The sequence below is a fragment of the Pteropus medius genome, unplaced genomic scaffold (genome assembly GCF_902729225.1).
Source record: "Pteropus medius unplaced genomic scaffold, Ma_sr-lr_union100, whole genome shotgun sequence".
In the NCBI taxonomy this organism is placed as follows: Eukaryota; Metazoa; Chordata; class Mammalia; order Chiroptera; family Pteropodidae; genus Pteropus; species Pteropus medius.
Genome location: NW_024355327.1, coordinates 3,426,881 through 3,444,408, shown reverse-complemented (window position 1 = coordinate 3,444,408; position 17,528 = coordinate 3,426,881). Strand labels below are relative to the sequence as shown.

The 17,528-nt window shown below is 34.8% G+C and overlaps 1 protein-coding gene, 1 long non-coding RNA gene and 1 pseudogene across 2 annotated transcripts; 1 reads left to right on the top strand and 2 right to left on the bottom strand.

Annotated features, from left to right (window-relative positions):
* Nucleotides 1-365: 365 nt before the first annotated feature.
* ARF4 (ARF GTPase 4) lies at nt 366-16,784 on the bottom strand. Its single transcript, XM_039858628.1, has 6 exons — nt 16,472-16,784; nt 9,203-9,283; nt 8,633-8,742; nt 4,808-4,879; nt 2,916-3,041; nt 366-1,323 (listed from the first exon to the last, which is right to left on the bottom strand). The coding sequence occupies exons 1-6, from the start codon at nt 16,536-16,538 to the stop codon at nt 1,237-1,239; spliced, it is 543 nt and encodes a 180-aa protein (XP_039714562.1). The 5' UTR covers nt 16,539-16,784; the 3' UTR covers nt 366-1,236.
* On the top strand, nt 6,540-6,658 carry LOC120599566 (uncharacterized; annotated as a pseudogene).
* On the bottom strand, nt 11,195-16,465 carry LOC120599532 (uncharacterized). The gene is made up of 2 exons (XR_005651926.1): nt 15,829-16,465; nt 11,195-15,219 (listed from the first exon to the last, which is right to left on the bottom strand). It is a non-coding gene; the product is annotated as an uncharacterized LOC120599532 (long non-coding RNA).
* Nucleotides 16,785-17,528: the final 744 nt, after the last annotated feature.

Below are 17,528 nucleotides of genomic sequence, written 5' to 3'. Positions count from 1 at the left end.
TTGTTCTACATAGAAGAGCATCACTAACAGTCTGCATTCTGCCATGCAAACAGCACTTGAATTTTTTTAACCTTAGCTGTGAAATACATGCTTTTTGAGCATTTTACAACAGCTTTTTACTCTTGATGAGTCTAAAAACGTACAATGTCAAAATGGTATTTTATCAAAGAAAACTAAATTTTTGAAGTTGCTCCCCACTGTTATATACACACAATAGCAATCCGTATTTTGTTTCCAATTTACAAGATTAGTAAATTCACTGGGATCTGTGTTACTGTTCACAGTATGTAAAATATGCAAATCAACTTTGCTAAATAAGAAAATCCATTTCAAACATCTTTAAGACTAAAAAAGAACACACACAATTACATATTTTATCATTTTATTAGGAATAATTTCAAATGGGTTATGAAGAAAACTTATTCATTTGAGTCTGATGAGTTTTCCAAAAACTCTTAATGAAGATATGTTCACCAATAAACAATAAAACATCAGCAGAACTATCATACACTGGGTAAAGAGTCAGGCTGATACCAAAAGCAACATGCAACATAAAAAAGATACAATATAAAGAAAGACAATCTGCTGGATATTAAAAACTCTTCTCAATATGAACTCTTTGCAATCAGCAAAGAACTATTTAGCTAACAAATCCAAACCGCACCAAGGTAAGCTTGGCTGATGGAAGCCAGGAGTCAATGACAGGCAAAAAAATAAGTTCCTCAGTGCAACAGATCTGAATAGTGTTTTGGAACATTTCCTGGCTGGTACAAGCGATATTAAAAAATCTTTTTGGCAAGGGAGAAAAATAAATACAAATGGAATGCTACATTTTTAAATCAGCAGACTGTCCCAGGAATGATAAAGGTATCAGTAAAGTAGCAAGGGAAAAACTTTAAAACATTATTGTTGTGGGCTCAAAAAACATTCAAAACGGATTTATTTAAAGGTGTCACAATAGCTATGTCCAGGCATTTAGGCTTAAGGGAAGTAAAATTAAAAGAGGACACTTTTTTTTCCAAGTTAAGGAGAATTTCTTTAAAACCAAGCATATTGCTAAATGGCAACATTATACTTGGTAAACAATAATTGGCAACAAAATAAGTTTAAACGCTGTAATCTTCTGCCCAAACCAGTCCCAGATACTGTTTAATAACCAAGATGCAAACTAATTTTGTTGTAACAAGCCTAGACCAATTCTATCAAACGTGTCCTTGGTTAAATATCCAGTTTCATTTAACGTTTTGAAAGTTCATTCGACAGCCAGTCAAGTCCTTCATAAAGACCAGTTCCTTGTGTAGCACAAGTGGCTTGAACATACCACTATAAAAAAAGGACAAGAGAATACTTGATTAACATAGGATTATTATAACAGTGTTCAAAATTTCTTAATCAGAAAAAGTAAATATTTTCTCCCAATTCCTGAGAGGTATTAGTCAGCAGTTACCATAAAGTATAGGAAAAAAGGAAATAAAAATCATATAAAACCATAGGAGTAAATGAATAAATACGTTAAATATTACATTCCACGAAGGATTAATTTTATATTGGATGATCTCAGTAACTGTATAGATTGGGAGTTTTCTCATAACTGTTGCTTCTCATAAAACTCTTCTCACATTTAAAGCTACTCCTACATATTCATTAAACTTAATCAACTGTTCGCTAATATGAAAAGATTAATAACAAATAAAATATCCACCTGCTCTTTATAATCTTCATTTCTCAAACATAAAAAAAGAAGTTCAGAGTACAAGAGGTAAAATTCTGAAAGAGTATGGGCTTGTTGATATTTTAGAGACAAGTTTTTTTAGATAATTTCACTATCTTTAGTCTTACGCATTCCAAAAAGTTCTACTTTTTAAAATGGTAATGATTCTCATCTCCATTAACTGTATGTACTGCCATAAGAAGTTACAAATACCAAGATAAAGTCCTAAAAAACAATTTAATTACCTGTAAGAGATAGTTTATTTTTATTAATTTTATTGGCCAGTTCCATTTTGCCTTAAAGACACTGCTTTAATATTGCATGGAAACTGCAAGACTACTAGTCTACCAAGTATTATTCAAATACCAAACACCCCAAATAAAATAGAAGGCTGGGAAAAAGCATGAATTCATATCTTCATTCATATCTTCACAGCAAGAAAAACTGGTATCATTTGCGATTCATCTTATTTAAATCAGCCTGGACCATCTCAAACAGTCTATACAGTTATTGCCATAGCACAGTATTTGCCTGTTAACAAACTAACGAAAAACTATTATAAAGCACAAGCTACACTAAAAGTTTGTGATATCTTTATGTATAAAATAGTATGTTATAGTTTGTCAATATTTAAATCCTGAATATAAGCTCTTATTATATAATTTTAAATTCAAAACTTATTTAATATCATAATTAAAGGTCATATAAGCTTTTGATATCATGTAAACAGCATGAAACAATATTATCTGAAAAAACCAAATTATTAAATATTTGCTGCACAGCTATTTAAAAGATGTAAAGTTAAAAATATCAATAATCTTTAGATATTAAAATTCTCATACACTACAGTTTTCCACATCTTTATCAATACGATACATATGAGGACAAAGTTAAGAAAAATCAAATAAAATAAAGATATTTAAATCTATGGATCCTTAAAGGAGCTATATGAAAAGCTAAAAAACCAAGAAGATTATCAGCATACTTTAAAGTAAAACTGAATACATCATTTATAAAATGTATGAAATAAAGCCTGAAAGGGCTCATGTTTGTATCAGCAAGAGTGTATTACTGTAAACTAATGTACTCTTTATCTCTTCAGAGAGGACAATTAGTTAATATTTAAACTAAATATTAGCTAAAACAATTATCATAATAATTCTAAAACAATTATCCTAATAACAATTAATATCCTAATACTTACTGTTCTGTTACGAAGAGACTGAAGACCTAATTTATCTGTCATTTCACTGATGGCCATAGCATTTGGCAAATCCTGTTTGTTTGCAAAAAGCAGCAACACTGCATCTTGCAATTCATCTTCCTGAAGCTGGAAATAAAAGCTAAGAAATGAACAACTACAAAACTGGTATCCAATTATTTTAACAAACTAGGTAAGCCACTGTCTTCCTATACTATTTATTAAACATTAAATACAGTATTAAACATCAACTCAATGTGCCTACATAAAGTTCAGGTACTCCTACAAATCTCTTATCCTTCAGTTTTTAAGTCCCAAAGAAATAATCACATGCCTTCGAGTAAAGCAAAACTTTCAAGCCAATCATCCTACACTCTATTAAGGTAAACCATTCATTCAGCGTTCAAGATCATCCCATGAGGGTCAAGATTGGCAAGGACAAGAAACACATATGGCAATAAATATTTATGGCATGATCTTATGGTACTTAATATTAAAAGTATTTCCATAATGATTCTTTTTGGACTTTTATCCTTTCTAGCCAGCTGGACCACACAACACTGAGACAATAATACAATAATTAGGGCATTTGCAGTTATGAAAAATACAAGAATTCCAAGAGTTGAAACCATAGGAATGAAGTACTGATACAACATGGATGAACCTTAAAAAACTTAGGGTAAGTGAAAAGTAACAAAAAGTTTAAAAAGTAACAAAAAACCACATAATGCATGATTCCATTTATATGAATGTCCAGAACAGGCATATGTATAGAGAAAGTAGATTAGTGGTTGTCAGGGCTGGTGATGTTGGGTAGCGTTGGGGAAGGAATGGGGAATGAATACTAATAGTCCTATGATTTGTTAATGGGGTGATAAAAATGTTCTAAAATTATATTGTGGTAATGGTTGTAAAATTCTGTATACTAAAAACCACTGACTTGAACATTGTAAATGAAGTAAGTTATGGCATATGACATATCTCAATAAAGCTGTTTACCAAAAAAAAGCAGAAGGGATACTTAACTCATTAGACCAAAAAAAACCCCACTTATTTAGTTACACATACACTGACACAGTGGTTTTACAAACCGCTCCAGTCTTAGGAGCAATGAAGTAGAATTTAAGATCTCATTTGAGTAAATATTTTATGCTAAAAGTCTGAAACCATGACAAGTTTCCTCAATAATCTCCCACCTCAGGCTTTTCAGCAATATGAACATATGAAAACATTACTTCGATACATGGTAAGGCCAAAATGCCACTGTCAACCAAAATCCTATTACCTTTGAGTGGAATTCATGGTTACTATTACAAAACATTTCAATGTATACATTACTACACAATATAGAGGAAACTGAACCCAATGACCTTGATAACAAGGAATCTGAACCAGGATTTCTACAACACAAAAGTTTCAAAACTGTATATTTTCTATTTATAAAGTACTGGACTAATCCTCAACCAGAAATATGCATCAAAATCACCCATGGAAAGCTAAGCAGGGTCGGGCCTGGTTAGTACTTGGATGAGAGACCACCTAGGAAGACCAGGTGCTTTTTTTTTTTTTGCAAAGGTCAAATAATTACTGTTTTATATTGGTGTAAAAAATTAAAAATAAATAAATAAATTAACTCACTCATGGAGCATTCTAAAAACAAGCTGGGCATTCCTCCTAACTTACTGAAATAGCTACTCTTCTATGTGTTTTTTAAAAAGCTCTATACAAGATTTTTACATGCTTTAAGAACCTGTGATGATAGTTACTCAAAGTTCTTTCTAGCTCTAAAAATTTCATTTGTGTAATCTAATCAGTTAAAATGCATCAACCACTAATATCGCCACTGTTGCCCAGAAAAATGCATCATTGGAAACAATGAATTTTAAAAACATTACCATTTTCTGCAGTTCGTCAGCTCCTTCCTGAATTCTTTCACGATCATTGCTATCTACCACAAAAATAAGACCCTGGAAAAAAAAATTGTTTAAATAAACTATAACAGTTAAACTTAAAGGATACATTATATATGAAACATTAAAGACAGGTAGCAAAACCATATCAAGAAGCAAAATGTTAGGAAGAAAATGTACCCTTATAAAATGAAAGAATAAGAACAGAGCTCTAAGTACTGAAAAAAGCTGAGCATTTTTTCTGATTTCAATATTCGAAATCAAAAGAAATCTCACTCTTCAACTATGCCAAGAATAAATTTTATTTGCAAAGAAATAGAAGGAAAAAGAAAAAGGCCATAAAGTAGGGACCAAAGGAAAAGAATAAGCCAAATATCCTAAAGATTCAGAATTTACTAACTAAACTAGCTTATTCAGTCAAAGGCATGCACAAAGTGTTAAAAAAAAGGGGGGGTGGGGGGGGGTGGAAGAGCAGTTTTTATATGCCTCATCAGGAAAAGTTAGCCTTGTTCCAGAATGTTGCCTGCCAACTCTAGTATCAGAGTAAGGAAATCTTAAGCAAAATATATCAAGAAAAATTCAAGGCTGATTTGATCAAATAAGAAATTCTTAACAAAAAGGAAGTTAGTAACCATTCTTAAAGATACTCAAAAATATTAGAATTCTCTACTACAAAAGAAATGGAATTGAGAAGCAATCAGTTGAATTAAGACTTTTCTAAAATTTTTCAAATGAGAAAATTTAATAAATTTTTCAACTGGAGAGAGGACAGATTCATTTTATAGCTTTATTAAAATCTATTCCCATTAATACTAAAGTGATTACTTTGAATATTCTCCCCAAAACCCTGACTGCTAAAGTATTTTTGAACATTCATCAGTTTTACCACAAATTGTCTTATGCTATTATTTAAATAAGTAACTAGATTAAATCCACTAAGGGCAGAGGGCTATATCATTTTGTATTTATCTCTCACTATTACCACAGCACTGAGTTTGCCAGAGTACCTAATACTTATTTTAGGCTATAGTCATTAAATAATATAATTTCCTTTTAACCTAGCAAATTTCAAACCCATTTCCTTTATCTCTGTTGGAAATCATCATTTTAAACATCCTATCCTTTGAAAAAACTTGGTGCTATGAGAGCCAGTATAGCATAGTGAAGTAATACCCAAATTCAAATTTCAACACTACTTATTAGTAAATTACCTAATCCTCTTCTGTAAAATACCACCAACTTTGTAAGCCTATTTAAAATTAAATGTAATCAAAGAGGTATGCAAGAATCTAGAATTACACTTGGCTTACCTTATCATAGACATTTAATGTTATCTTTTCCTTTTCCTCCCATGCTTCCAAAAGGGATCCAATTTTTTTCTGTACTAATAATCCATTTTTATTGTTTTAAAATATAAGCAGTACTATCAGTCCCAAAGTATTATTATCGAGAGGGAAAATTATTTTAGGAATAAATTCTAAATTATTCACTTCCTTGGATAGTGTAGAATCAAGAGTATATTAAAGCTAGGACTCTAAAGATAAGAAAAGATTACTTAAACGACCAAATATTTACTTAATTATTTAGAACAAACTAATTGGAACTATTATAATAAACAACGTGTTCTGGATTGTTAACATACGTTAGAAACATGGTTAAATGGCATAATTTCTTTTCAATTTTATAGCTGAAAGAACTGGTCAAGAATGCTGGAAAAGTCTACGGCCATGCCACCCTGAACAAGCCTGATTCCGTCTGATCTTGGAAGCTAAGCAGGGTTGGGCCGGGTTAGTACTTGGACGGGAGACCATCTAGGAAGACCAGGTGCTGTAGATGTAAAAAATAAAGAAATAAGGGATTGTAAGCTGATAAGGTCCTTGCAATCTGTGAGGTCAACCAAGGGTTGCCTTGCAATGCATGCATGAATTGAATGAATATGTTAGAAAAGCTAGCTGTAAGAGCTTAGCTGTGATTATATCAGGTAACGCATAAAGCTTTCTCCAGCAGGCATGAACTCCCTAAGAAGAAGTACTTGAACTTTTGATTCTAAGGTGATCCAAAGAGGCCAGGAGTAGATCTAATCCCAAATTAATTAAGTAAATTACAAAGCATTCTAAACAAATCTGGAGTTAACAGAAGAGTTAGCCTTGGTTAGGAATTATAAGGTTTAGGATTAGCAAAGTTTTACTTCATATCTCATTTTACTTCAAAATCATGTCCCTAAATGAAATGCCTATGACTTACTTTTAAAATAAATCTAAACTATTAAGAACATTTGGGAGGAGTACCAATTAAACAATATTGGCCATATCTGAATAATTGAAGTCGGGTAACAAATACGTGGGAGTTTATTATGTTATTCTCTCTTTTGTTGTATATTTGCAAATTTCCATAACAACTTTTTTAAAGCATGTGACTCCTACCAAAATATCTTTTCTAACCACAGCTATGTTAATGAACTAATACATTCTAAATTTTAAAGAAACAAGCATTCCACTTAACATGACGTCCTACTTAAACCTGGTTGCTCCAGCCATTCACCTAGGGTATTCATTGCCACCTGGTGGCAATATACCTCACTTGTATACAATGTTAAAGGAACTGGGAGACCAAGAATGAATTACTGACATCTGCAAATCTTAAATATATGAAGTACTTGTAACATCATACATTACTTTGGGAAACACAACAGAGTTGGAACCAGGTTAAACAGAAATGTAGAACAAGAACTAGCTCTCCAGTATTAGGTAAGTCATTCCAAGCTTCAGTTTCCTCATATGTAAGAGTAAGAAAAGAGCAGTGGTTCTCAAGAGGGAGGAATTTTGTCCTCGGGAATTATTCTGCAGGATGTGGAGACATTTTGGGTTGTTCCAACTGGTTTAAGGGGAAGGAGGGTACTGCAATTGGCACGTAGTGGGCAGAAGCCAGGAATGCTGCTAAACATCCTACAATGCAAAGGAAAGCACTCCTTCACCCAACAACAAAGAATTATTCAGCCCGAAAAGTCAACAGTGCTACTGATGAAAACCCCTATACTTGAGACTTGCTCCTCAAAATAAGGTCCTAAACCAGCAGCATCAGTACCACCACCTGAGAACTTGCTAAAAATCTCAGGCCTTACTCAGCCAGGCCATACTGAATTGATCTGTATTTTAATAAATACCTACGTAATTAATATGTAAATTAAAGTTTGAGAAGCACTACTGATGTCTAGTTTATACTTCCCGAGATTCTGATTCATGTGGTCTGGGGTTATGATCAAAGGTTTGGGATTTTTAAAGCTCCCCAAGCGATTCTAACATGCAGCCAAATTGAGAAATTCTGCTCTACAAGATCACTAATGTCTCTTCCATGCCTGTATTATATATACTATGATAATATAAAAATATCTTAGAAATCAACAGCACAGATCTATTTTAATAAAGTAAACAACTAGACAAAACGAAGGACTAATGTCTTACATTCATTAAAACTATAATGACAGAAAGTTATACAGATCTTACTTCCTAAACTAAGAATGAAACCAACAGAACTACTGATGAGACATCTTAATTCAATCTTGAGAAACACCCCCACCCACATCCAATCTTCCAAAATATTACTATGATAGCTATGTAACTCTTCTACCCTCGGTAATTTAGCCTTCAAAGGCATAAGTGAGACAGTTCACTGAAGAATATGGAAATAGCAGAAAGAAGAATGCCAACTCATACAATACACACCAACATCCAATTAAACGGTAGAAATTAACACAAACTTTAGAGCATGAAACCTATAAGAAAAGTTATAAAAATGTATTGCATTTCTTACCTGGGTATTTTGGAAGTAATGCCTCCAGAGAGGCCTTATTTTGTCTTGACCACCAACATCCCATACTGTAAAACAAATGTTCTTATATTCTACTGTTTCCACATTAAAACCTACAAAGAAAAAAAGATTGTTGTGCACAATGTCATTAAGAAAATAAACCTCTTTATTGTGGAACTCTCAGGATTTTTAAAAGTCCTACTACATAATCAACAAACTTAAAAACTTAGGAGTTATAATGATGGATACATGACACTGTACATTTGTCCAATCCCATATAATGTACATCAAAAGTGAACCCTAAGGTAAATTATGGACTTTGGGTGATTATGATGTGAAAATCTAGGTTCATCAATTTTAACAAAATGTACCACTCTCGTGAGTGAATAGGGGAAAGGTATGCATGTGTCGGGGCAAGTGATATATGGGAAACCTCAATTTTCTGTGAACCTAAAACTGCTCTAAAAAATAAAGTCTTTTAAAAAAGAGCTGTTTCAAAATTAAACCGTATTCTATTTCACTTTATAATATATTGTCATAATATATATTAAAGTTATCTGTAAACTTTCTTACCAATGGTAGGAATGGTGGTGACTATCTCCCCTAACTTCAGCTTATACAGAATGGTTGTCTTGCCAGCAGCATCCAATCCAACTAGAAAAAGACATCACAGATTTTAAATTTAGACCAAAAGCACACATTAAGAAGTAATTTTAAAACAAATTTATAGTTTGAAAGCTAAAGTTGACTAGGCAAGGCACAAATGAGTTAGAAATGAAATTACCTCATTTCTAATTCGCAAAGGCAACACTTCTACAGAAAGCCTTTTCATTGTTCCTTCTAAACCTAGAAAGATAGCATGTAGCAGTGAAAAGAAAAGAGTACCTGGCTGACTCGGGCTCTACTCTCCAGATTTGCTTTGCCAAAATCTAGTCAAGTGCCTTTAAAGAAATCACTTTAGGAAACGGGTCAGAGAATTAGCTAAACAAGGGGATTGGATCAGATATTCTACAATCTCCTCCAATTCAAGTCATTAATTCTATGAACTACTACCATTTTTAAAAACACAAATTAGACCACCTAGGAAGACCAGGTGCTGTAGGCGTAAAAAAATAAAAAATTAAAAAATAAGGGATTGTAAACTGACAAGATCCTTGCAATCTATGAGGTCGACTAAGGGTTGCCTCACCTAAAAAACAAACAAACAAATAAATAAATAAATAAAAATAAACACACAAATTAGAAGTTGAGTCAGAGAACACATAGGAATGAGTAAATAATTAACTGTAAGGTTCATAAACTCAATTTCCTTTTATGTAAAGAGCAATTTAGAGTAAAAGGTTTCAATGCACGGGTAAAACACAATGCCCTGGTCTTCTTGAATTATAAGAGAAGGCCGATTTTATCCCTACCTAAATCCATCTCAACATCAAATGTGCAGAAATGAGAACAAAAGTATTAATTTAGGTTAAGGTTAATTTAGGTTGTAAAACTAGCCCTATCATATTCAGCTCCAATGTAAGTCACGTGTAAATTCTTAAAATGATTAGAGGCAAATACAAGTACAGAGGAATGTGCTTGTTTCTGGGGGGAAAAAGAAAACAACCGACATACTAAAACAAGAGGTTTTACCACTTTATTACAGTAATAGTGAAGAACAAATTAAATGCCTAAGTATGAATCTCTCAAAACCCGCATATTCTATATTGTTTGCTAAAACCTTCATAAATGGAAGGTCAGTATCTAATAACATAATTGGATGTATAACTGCTCTAAAAACATCACATTTGTCCACCTGGATTTCTGCTGTCAGATTTTGAAATTCAACTGAGTATTGATTTAATAAGCAAGGATGTTTCAATATTTAAATCAAAGCAATATTTGGCACAAGAAACCAATGCTTTAAAAACAACAACAACAACAAAACACCTCACTTCACTTATCTAATTTACATTCCCCTGCAAGTAAGTTTAGCTTTTATCAGTTCAAAACAGAACTAAAGGCTACAGGCAATTCAAACTCCTACCCATATGACAACCTTTATACTCTGCATCCATAAAGGGTAGCTTTAAGATCTCCGTGGAAACTTAGGCATCTTATGCCTTCTTATTCGTGTCCCCTAATCAAACTTTGTTCCCCATTTCTTCATACCCAGGATTCATGTTTATTCTTTCCAAGTACTATAACATACTCACTAGTCAGAGTGAGCAGCCCAAGGTAAGCCCTCATTCATGGGCATAAGAAAAACCACTGTTACCAGGAAGTGTTTAATTTTTTGAGTATGAAACAGTAAAAAGATCAGAAAACATACACAAATATGATTAAACAAATACAATTAAGCCTGTCAGAATCGAAACTGAGATGCTAATTAGGAAAAAACATGTTAGATTTTGAGAAATATGGTACATGCCAGTCCTCAGTGGAGGTCTAACTGGATCTCATACTGCCATTTAAAAACAATGTAAATCCAAAAATACTGACAGAGAATGGAAAATATCCAGGTTAAATTATGATTATGTAACTACTTTAAGTTACAGTAATCCAATTTTTCTTTTAATAAAAGTTGTATACTTGCTTGTATACACAATTAATATTCTACTTCCACAGTTTTTTTTTTTTACACAAAAACATTTGTTACTGTCATTAAAAAAATAATAAATTTTCTCAAGTAGATTTCGTTTATTAAAATGCTGAGCTGGTTACAGTTCCTGATGCATACTCTAGGAAGATGACTCCTTAAGAGCTTTGAATATGTTTTATATACTTATATTTATTTTTAAAGGAGTTTCCAAAATAATGCAACCAAATGGTTTTTAAGCATCCATGAGTATCTTTAAAATAAAAATTATAAGACTTGCAGCCACACAGAAGATTAAATGACTTGCAGCCACATAGAAGATTCTAAAATCGCAAAGGTATCTTATACCCAAAATGATACTGTTGTATAAATGCAAACCAGTTTTTTTCAAAAAAAGGTTATTTCTATTGTAAGATTTAAGATGCACAAATTAATGTATGCCATCACTTAAAACTCATTACATAGTTCTTTACTCAAAAACATGTTGGTCTAACAATTTTGAACCACTTTAGTCATTTCTTAAGTTTGTATTTCCTTAATTTTGCAATATCTGGCAATGAGCCTTCTCCATAAAAATGAAACTATAACCAATTCTCAACCAGCCAAGATAAAGATTCTATCTGTACAGTCCAGAGATGTCCTCCCCTCCCTCTCACCCTATAAACAACTCAATGTATTAAAAGATAGACTGGAATTATTTGTTATTCTTAACAAGACCTACACTTTAACCAAAGTGTTAGCAGCAAAACTACCCCCAAAATCTTTGCCAATCTTTAAAAAGTATGTTTACCAAAACATGGCAGCTAGATTCCAATTATCTCAACCTGGAGGAAAAAATCCAGATGCAGTAAGGAAAAAAACTGGGAAAAACTATTTTCAGGTATGTAAAATTTTAGACATGGTATTTTTCTCCGTGTTCTCCTTTTCTTTCAAATTTTCTATAAGGAAGCTTGAAATACAACTTCATAATTTAAAATTGAGTGTTTACTGTGTTCCAACCACAATACTAGGCGATTCCACATATTTTGGTAATTTAATCCTTACAATAACCCTCCATCTTTCAGACACAGCAGGTGAAGTTCAGAAATGTACCTAGAATCACAGGAGTAGCAGAACAAATATTCAAACCCTAGGTCTTTTGGAGAAATTAAATCCCTCATACATAGCTGGTGGGAATGTAAAATGGTGTAGCTGCTTTGGAAAATAGTTTGTCAGTTCCTCAAAATGTTAAACATAGTTAACATATGACCCAACGATTCCACTCCTAGGTATTTACCAGAGAATTAAAAATATATGCTCACACAAAAACTTGTTCATGAATGTTTATAGCAGTATTAATCATAATAGCCAAAAAGTAGAAAGAACCATTTTCATCAACTGATGAATGGATAAGCAAAATGTTGTATATTTCTACAAAGGAATTACTACTATTCAGCCATAAAAAGGAAGTACTGATAAATACCATAATACGGATAAACCTTGAAAACATTATGCTAAGTAAAAGCAGCTAAAGGTCACATATTGTATAATTCTATTATATGAAATACCCTGAATAGACAAACCTTAGAAACAGAAAGCAGATGAGTAGTTTCAAGAGGAACTGGGGGCGGGGGGGAGTGCAATGAGTTGCTGGGCATGGGGTTTCGTTCTGAGCTGATGAAACTGTTCTAGAATTAAGACAGTGGTGATGTTACACACTTTGTGAATATACTAAAAACCACTGAACTGTACACTTTAAAGGGATGAATTTCATGTTATGTGAATTACATCCCAATTAAAAAAAAAAACAAAAAACCTAGGTCTGATGCCAGAACTCTCAAATAGTGTTTATATATCTTGCCTTCAAATTTTTCTGGTGGAGACACTATCTTAATATTTTATCTAATTCCTCAGAGGTTTGACCATCAAAACGGAAACTAAAGCTACATTACAATGAGCTTAAGTTTTGCTTCTATCCATATATAGGAATATCTGTACTCTGATCAATGTGTTAATTGGCAGCAAGTTATCAATGGCTCTGACAGCCATATTTTATAATACCTAACATAAGAGTGTACATCTAAGGATGGTTGTACCAACTTCCAGTGACATGAAACTAAAGATTTTGCCTTTTCTATTGTTTCCCTGTATCACCTAATTAATCACAAGGGCCTTTCCTTTTAAAGGCTGGCAATTATGCTTTCAACTAATGACCTGAGAAAATGCTCGTAATAAGCTAAATCAAAAAAAAACAAAAAAACAACAAAAAAAAAACAACACCACAAAACTATATATCACAAGTATAAGTTTTGGGGGATCAAAAACCTCTTAAAAGGCTAGAGTAAATATAACAAATATTATCAATAGTGAAATGGTGGAATTATAGGATAGTCTTTATTTTTTCATTTTTTCTAATTTAACAAAAAGGATATTTTCAGAATAAGGATGAAAATTTAAAATTACAAAATAAATGTATTTACAAAATATGCTAGGGAAAAAGTATGAAGCACCACTTTGAGCTTAAAGCCTAACTTAATATATTTGGCAATATTTTCAAATTAGCAAATAGAGTATCCTCCCTCCTGAACCTCTCCGGTCCTAAAAAAACCAGTCACATATAAGAGTAAGGCAGAACTTTACTGGTATGAACAATCTTAGAAAGAAACATTTTTCCAGTTTTTCGACAGGAACTCACAAATTCAAAGAGTAGAATTAATAATTCCTCTACAGAAAGTAGTGCTTTTACATATACACAATATCTGGGGAGTCATTTACCAAAATTACCTCTAATCACAGATCAGGATATGGAGATCAGACTAAAAATAGGATAATGCAGGGCTACATGAGAAATATAAGGTAGAAACTTTGAATTTAAGCTCAATGTGGTCAATCACGAGGATTTCTCCTTTAAAAAAAAAAAAACCTACACAACTTCTGTCAATCTACACTTTGACTTTAAATAAGACATTGTTTTATAATTTTTTAATTAATTAACTACAAGCTGTAACTTCAAACACCTTTCTAAATTACTTTAACTTTTGAGAGTGGGCATAGAAATAAAATAACTTCTCCACAGTAATTTGGCAAACCAGACTCTAGCTAACTGCTATCTTTTAATAATGAGTCAAGACAGTAAAATCTGAAAAAATTACCAACTCACAAAGGCAAGAATTTTTTTATCTAACCCTTTTAAAGGAAAAGAAAGCACAGTATCTGCCAGAGAATATTAATATGGAAAAAACAACCATTAACCATTCTAATACTTCAATAAGGGCAGACACCTTAGGAGTGATGTTATTTATGCAGTCACTCATAAAGCAGGACCAAAAAAACTAATTATCAAACTTCCAAATCACCTCTTTCCCTATCCATGCACACATCCTTCACATGGTTATACTTCATTTGATGAGTTACCAAAGAAGTTGACCTTGTGACTGAATTGTTTTTAATCAAAGAAACTTGATTATCCCAAAATGAAAATACAAAACAAGAATAGCAAACCTGAGTAATAAAACACTTAACATAAATTGAATGATTCCAAATCATGACTTCTATCCTCTGAGCAAATGCACAAAGTTAAATACTTTTCCATTTTCTTTCCATCATTTTTGGGGGACGGGGGAGAAATGCTACCCTAATATAGTAATAATAGAGAAGTGCTTATAGCATAATTTTCCTTTTCTTCTCCCTCTGAAACTTTTAGCCATCACAAAAGACTAAGAAAATGAAAAACAGCAATTCATTTCCAATAAATCTTCAGTAAAAGGACCAACCATTCTGCATTTCCAGAACATACTAGTTAATCTCTTTAAGGAACAAGCTGAAAATTCATAGATCATAGTCCAAAGTCTTCCTATTGACTTCGGATTCTTTTTTAAACTGCTACTTTTCAGCAACTTTTAAAGCTTAAACAATGCTTGCCCCCCTAAAATTCTTCTTCATAAATAAAATCTGAGAAACTTTCAAAAAGAAAATATTTTGATTTACCTTTGTGAATGAACCATTAACAACTGTTTCATGAATTGTGAAGAAGCTGGAATAACAGTAAAGCAAAAAAAGAATCAAATGTGTATACCCTTAATCTTCACGAACACCTTGAAATATTACTGTACCGTGCTTGGGAAAATTTTCCACAGTAGAACTCGAAAATGAAACTTTTTATCCCCTCTACTCTCTAGAAAACAAACTAATGAGCCAACAAGTTTCAATGTTTAAAGTTAGAGGAGCTCCTTTTAGCATTATTCAGGTCCATGGGTATTAGCTATGATGCAGACACTCACAGTTCTATGGGGGAGGGGTTGCTTACATCACAAGTGGCAAGCCTCTTCTCCCTAAGCTGAGCAAAAAAGACCCCGAAAAGCCGTTTTTTAAAAGCCTGTTTTTCAAAAGAATTAAAAAAGAACCTTTGTAAAGCTACCTTAAAATTAAGCGTCATGATATTCAGTTACTGAAAATTTGTTATCGGCTTTTAAAAAAATTAGTTTCTAAAACTTTTTTTCATTAAACCTTAGCCAGGGGGCTAATAAAATTAGTAACAAGAAAATCTGTCTAAAACCCAAAGGGAGGAACCAGATATATTTAGTGTTTGAGAGTAACCAAGAGAAACATATTCATGAAAAAGTTAGTTTTCAGGAATACTAACAAGAAAAACAAAAAAAATGAAGGGAATTCAGCGCGATGCAAAGTTTAGCGAAGTGAGCGCTGAGGACTCCGGACTCTTCTGAAACCTTGGGTGCTCCTTTGCCACTGCACTGGGCCTGGTCACTTCCTCCTACGGCCAGTTCAGAGCTCTCGGCGACCGTTCGTTCAAATACCACTGGCATGTGCAGAGTGTGTACCCAGGGCGGAAAGGGGGAGGAGGAAGGCTGGAGTCGCTCTGCCTCCCTCCCAACCGCTGCCTATACCCGTGGAAAAAGGGAGCCAGATCGCACTCTCAGAATGGGCCTTGCCAGTGTCTTCCGGGCTCTGCGAGATCCAAGAATTCGCTTCTCCCACATCTCCACCCAATCTTGTTAGGCTTTTAATAAGATCAAGGAGCGAAAAACAAAAGCAGGAGGAAACCTTGCAACACGCCGCTGCCCGGCCTCTAGGACAGGTCTGCGATGACCAAACACCCTTCGCCCCATTGTTCCCCCTTAAGAATGCCTCCCGACCCCCAGCCGGCCGCCCCTCCCCCACCACAGCCGGCAGAGGAAAACACAGGCCCCGAGGCCGCCCCAAGCGTAGAGAACCGGCCTTCCGCGACCCCACGAGAGCCGGGACTCGGTTTTCGGTCGCTCACTCACCCATCAAAATGCGCATCTGTTTCTTGCCAAAGAGGCGGGAGAAGAGGGAGGAGATGGTGAGGCCCATGGCGGTAGTGGCACTTGCGATGGGCAGGAGCAGAAGGGGTTCAGAGCGTCCCCGGGCCTTCTCCTTCCAAGCTCCCGGCAAACTGAGCGAGAAAAAGAAGCTAAGGAAGAAAGACGGCGGCAGGAACTGCCCGCTAGCCGGCGTTTCGGACTAAGCTCCAGGTCAGGTACTAGTGGGGCGCGGACCTGCTCTACGACTGGCGCGGCAGCTCCGGCTCTAGTATTAAGGCTTTCGCTGTGCCACGTCACGCGGCAGCCGCGGCGACTCCAGCAGCGGCCCGGCCCCTCCAACGCGGACAGAATCGCGTCACCGCCGCCCCATCCCCCTGCGCTTCCGGTGCTGTCCATGCCATTGCGCCTGCGCACGGAACGGATTGGCCGGCTTCGCTGACGTGCATCTTTGGTCGCCGCCATCTCCGGGACGTGGCTCCTGAAGCAACGCGAGGCCAGTTGGCACATGCGTACTGGGAGACAAAGTCCCACAATGCTTCATTTTTATCACTTCCAATCAGACTCAAAGCGAGACGCTTCCGCCCGGATAAGAGCATCCAGGAGCTTGTAAACCTTGCTTCCGGAAAGGTGGGCTGTGCATTGTGGGTTTGGTAGTTAATTTCGTTCTTTCTGCCTTTTGGGCGTCCTCCTGTAACGCGACGCGCTTTGGGGATTCCCTTTTCCCACGAACGTACACGTTGCACGTGCGGGATCACACACTTGCCCTAGTGGAGGAGTGAAGGAGGGCCCTGCTTTCCTATGAAATAAGTGGTTAAAAGCTGACCTGCAGGCGGAGAGGCTATGGCAACCGATGAAGAAGCCAAGCCTAGACTTTTCGACCCCCACGTCATACTGATGATAGGCATAGATTAGAAAGTCCTATGTCAAGACGAGAACTCAGACATTTTCAACGACTATTGCAGCTTCTTAAGAGATGCCAGCGGGGAGGGCTTGCTTTTCTATCTTCTCACAGAATCATGAAGGATTGATTCCTTATATT

Excerpts from the sequence above, each read along its gene's own strand:
- ARF4 (XM_039858628.1), bottom strand. The coding sequence starts at position 16,538 with ATGGGCCTCACCATCTCCTCCCTCTTCTCCCGCCTCTTTGGCAAGAAA. Across the intron at positions 9,284-16,471 it reads ACAGATGCGCATTTTGATGG|TTGGATTGGATGCTGCTGGC; the intron begins GTGAGTGAGCGA and ends GTCTTTTTCTAG. Across the intron at positions 4,880-8,632 it reads ATTACTTCCAAAATACCCAG|GGTCTTATTTTTGTGGTAGA; the intron begins GTAAGAAATGCA and ends TTTTTTTTCCAG.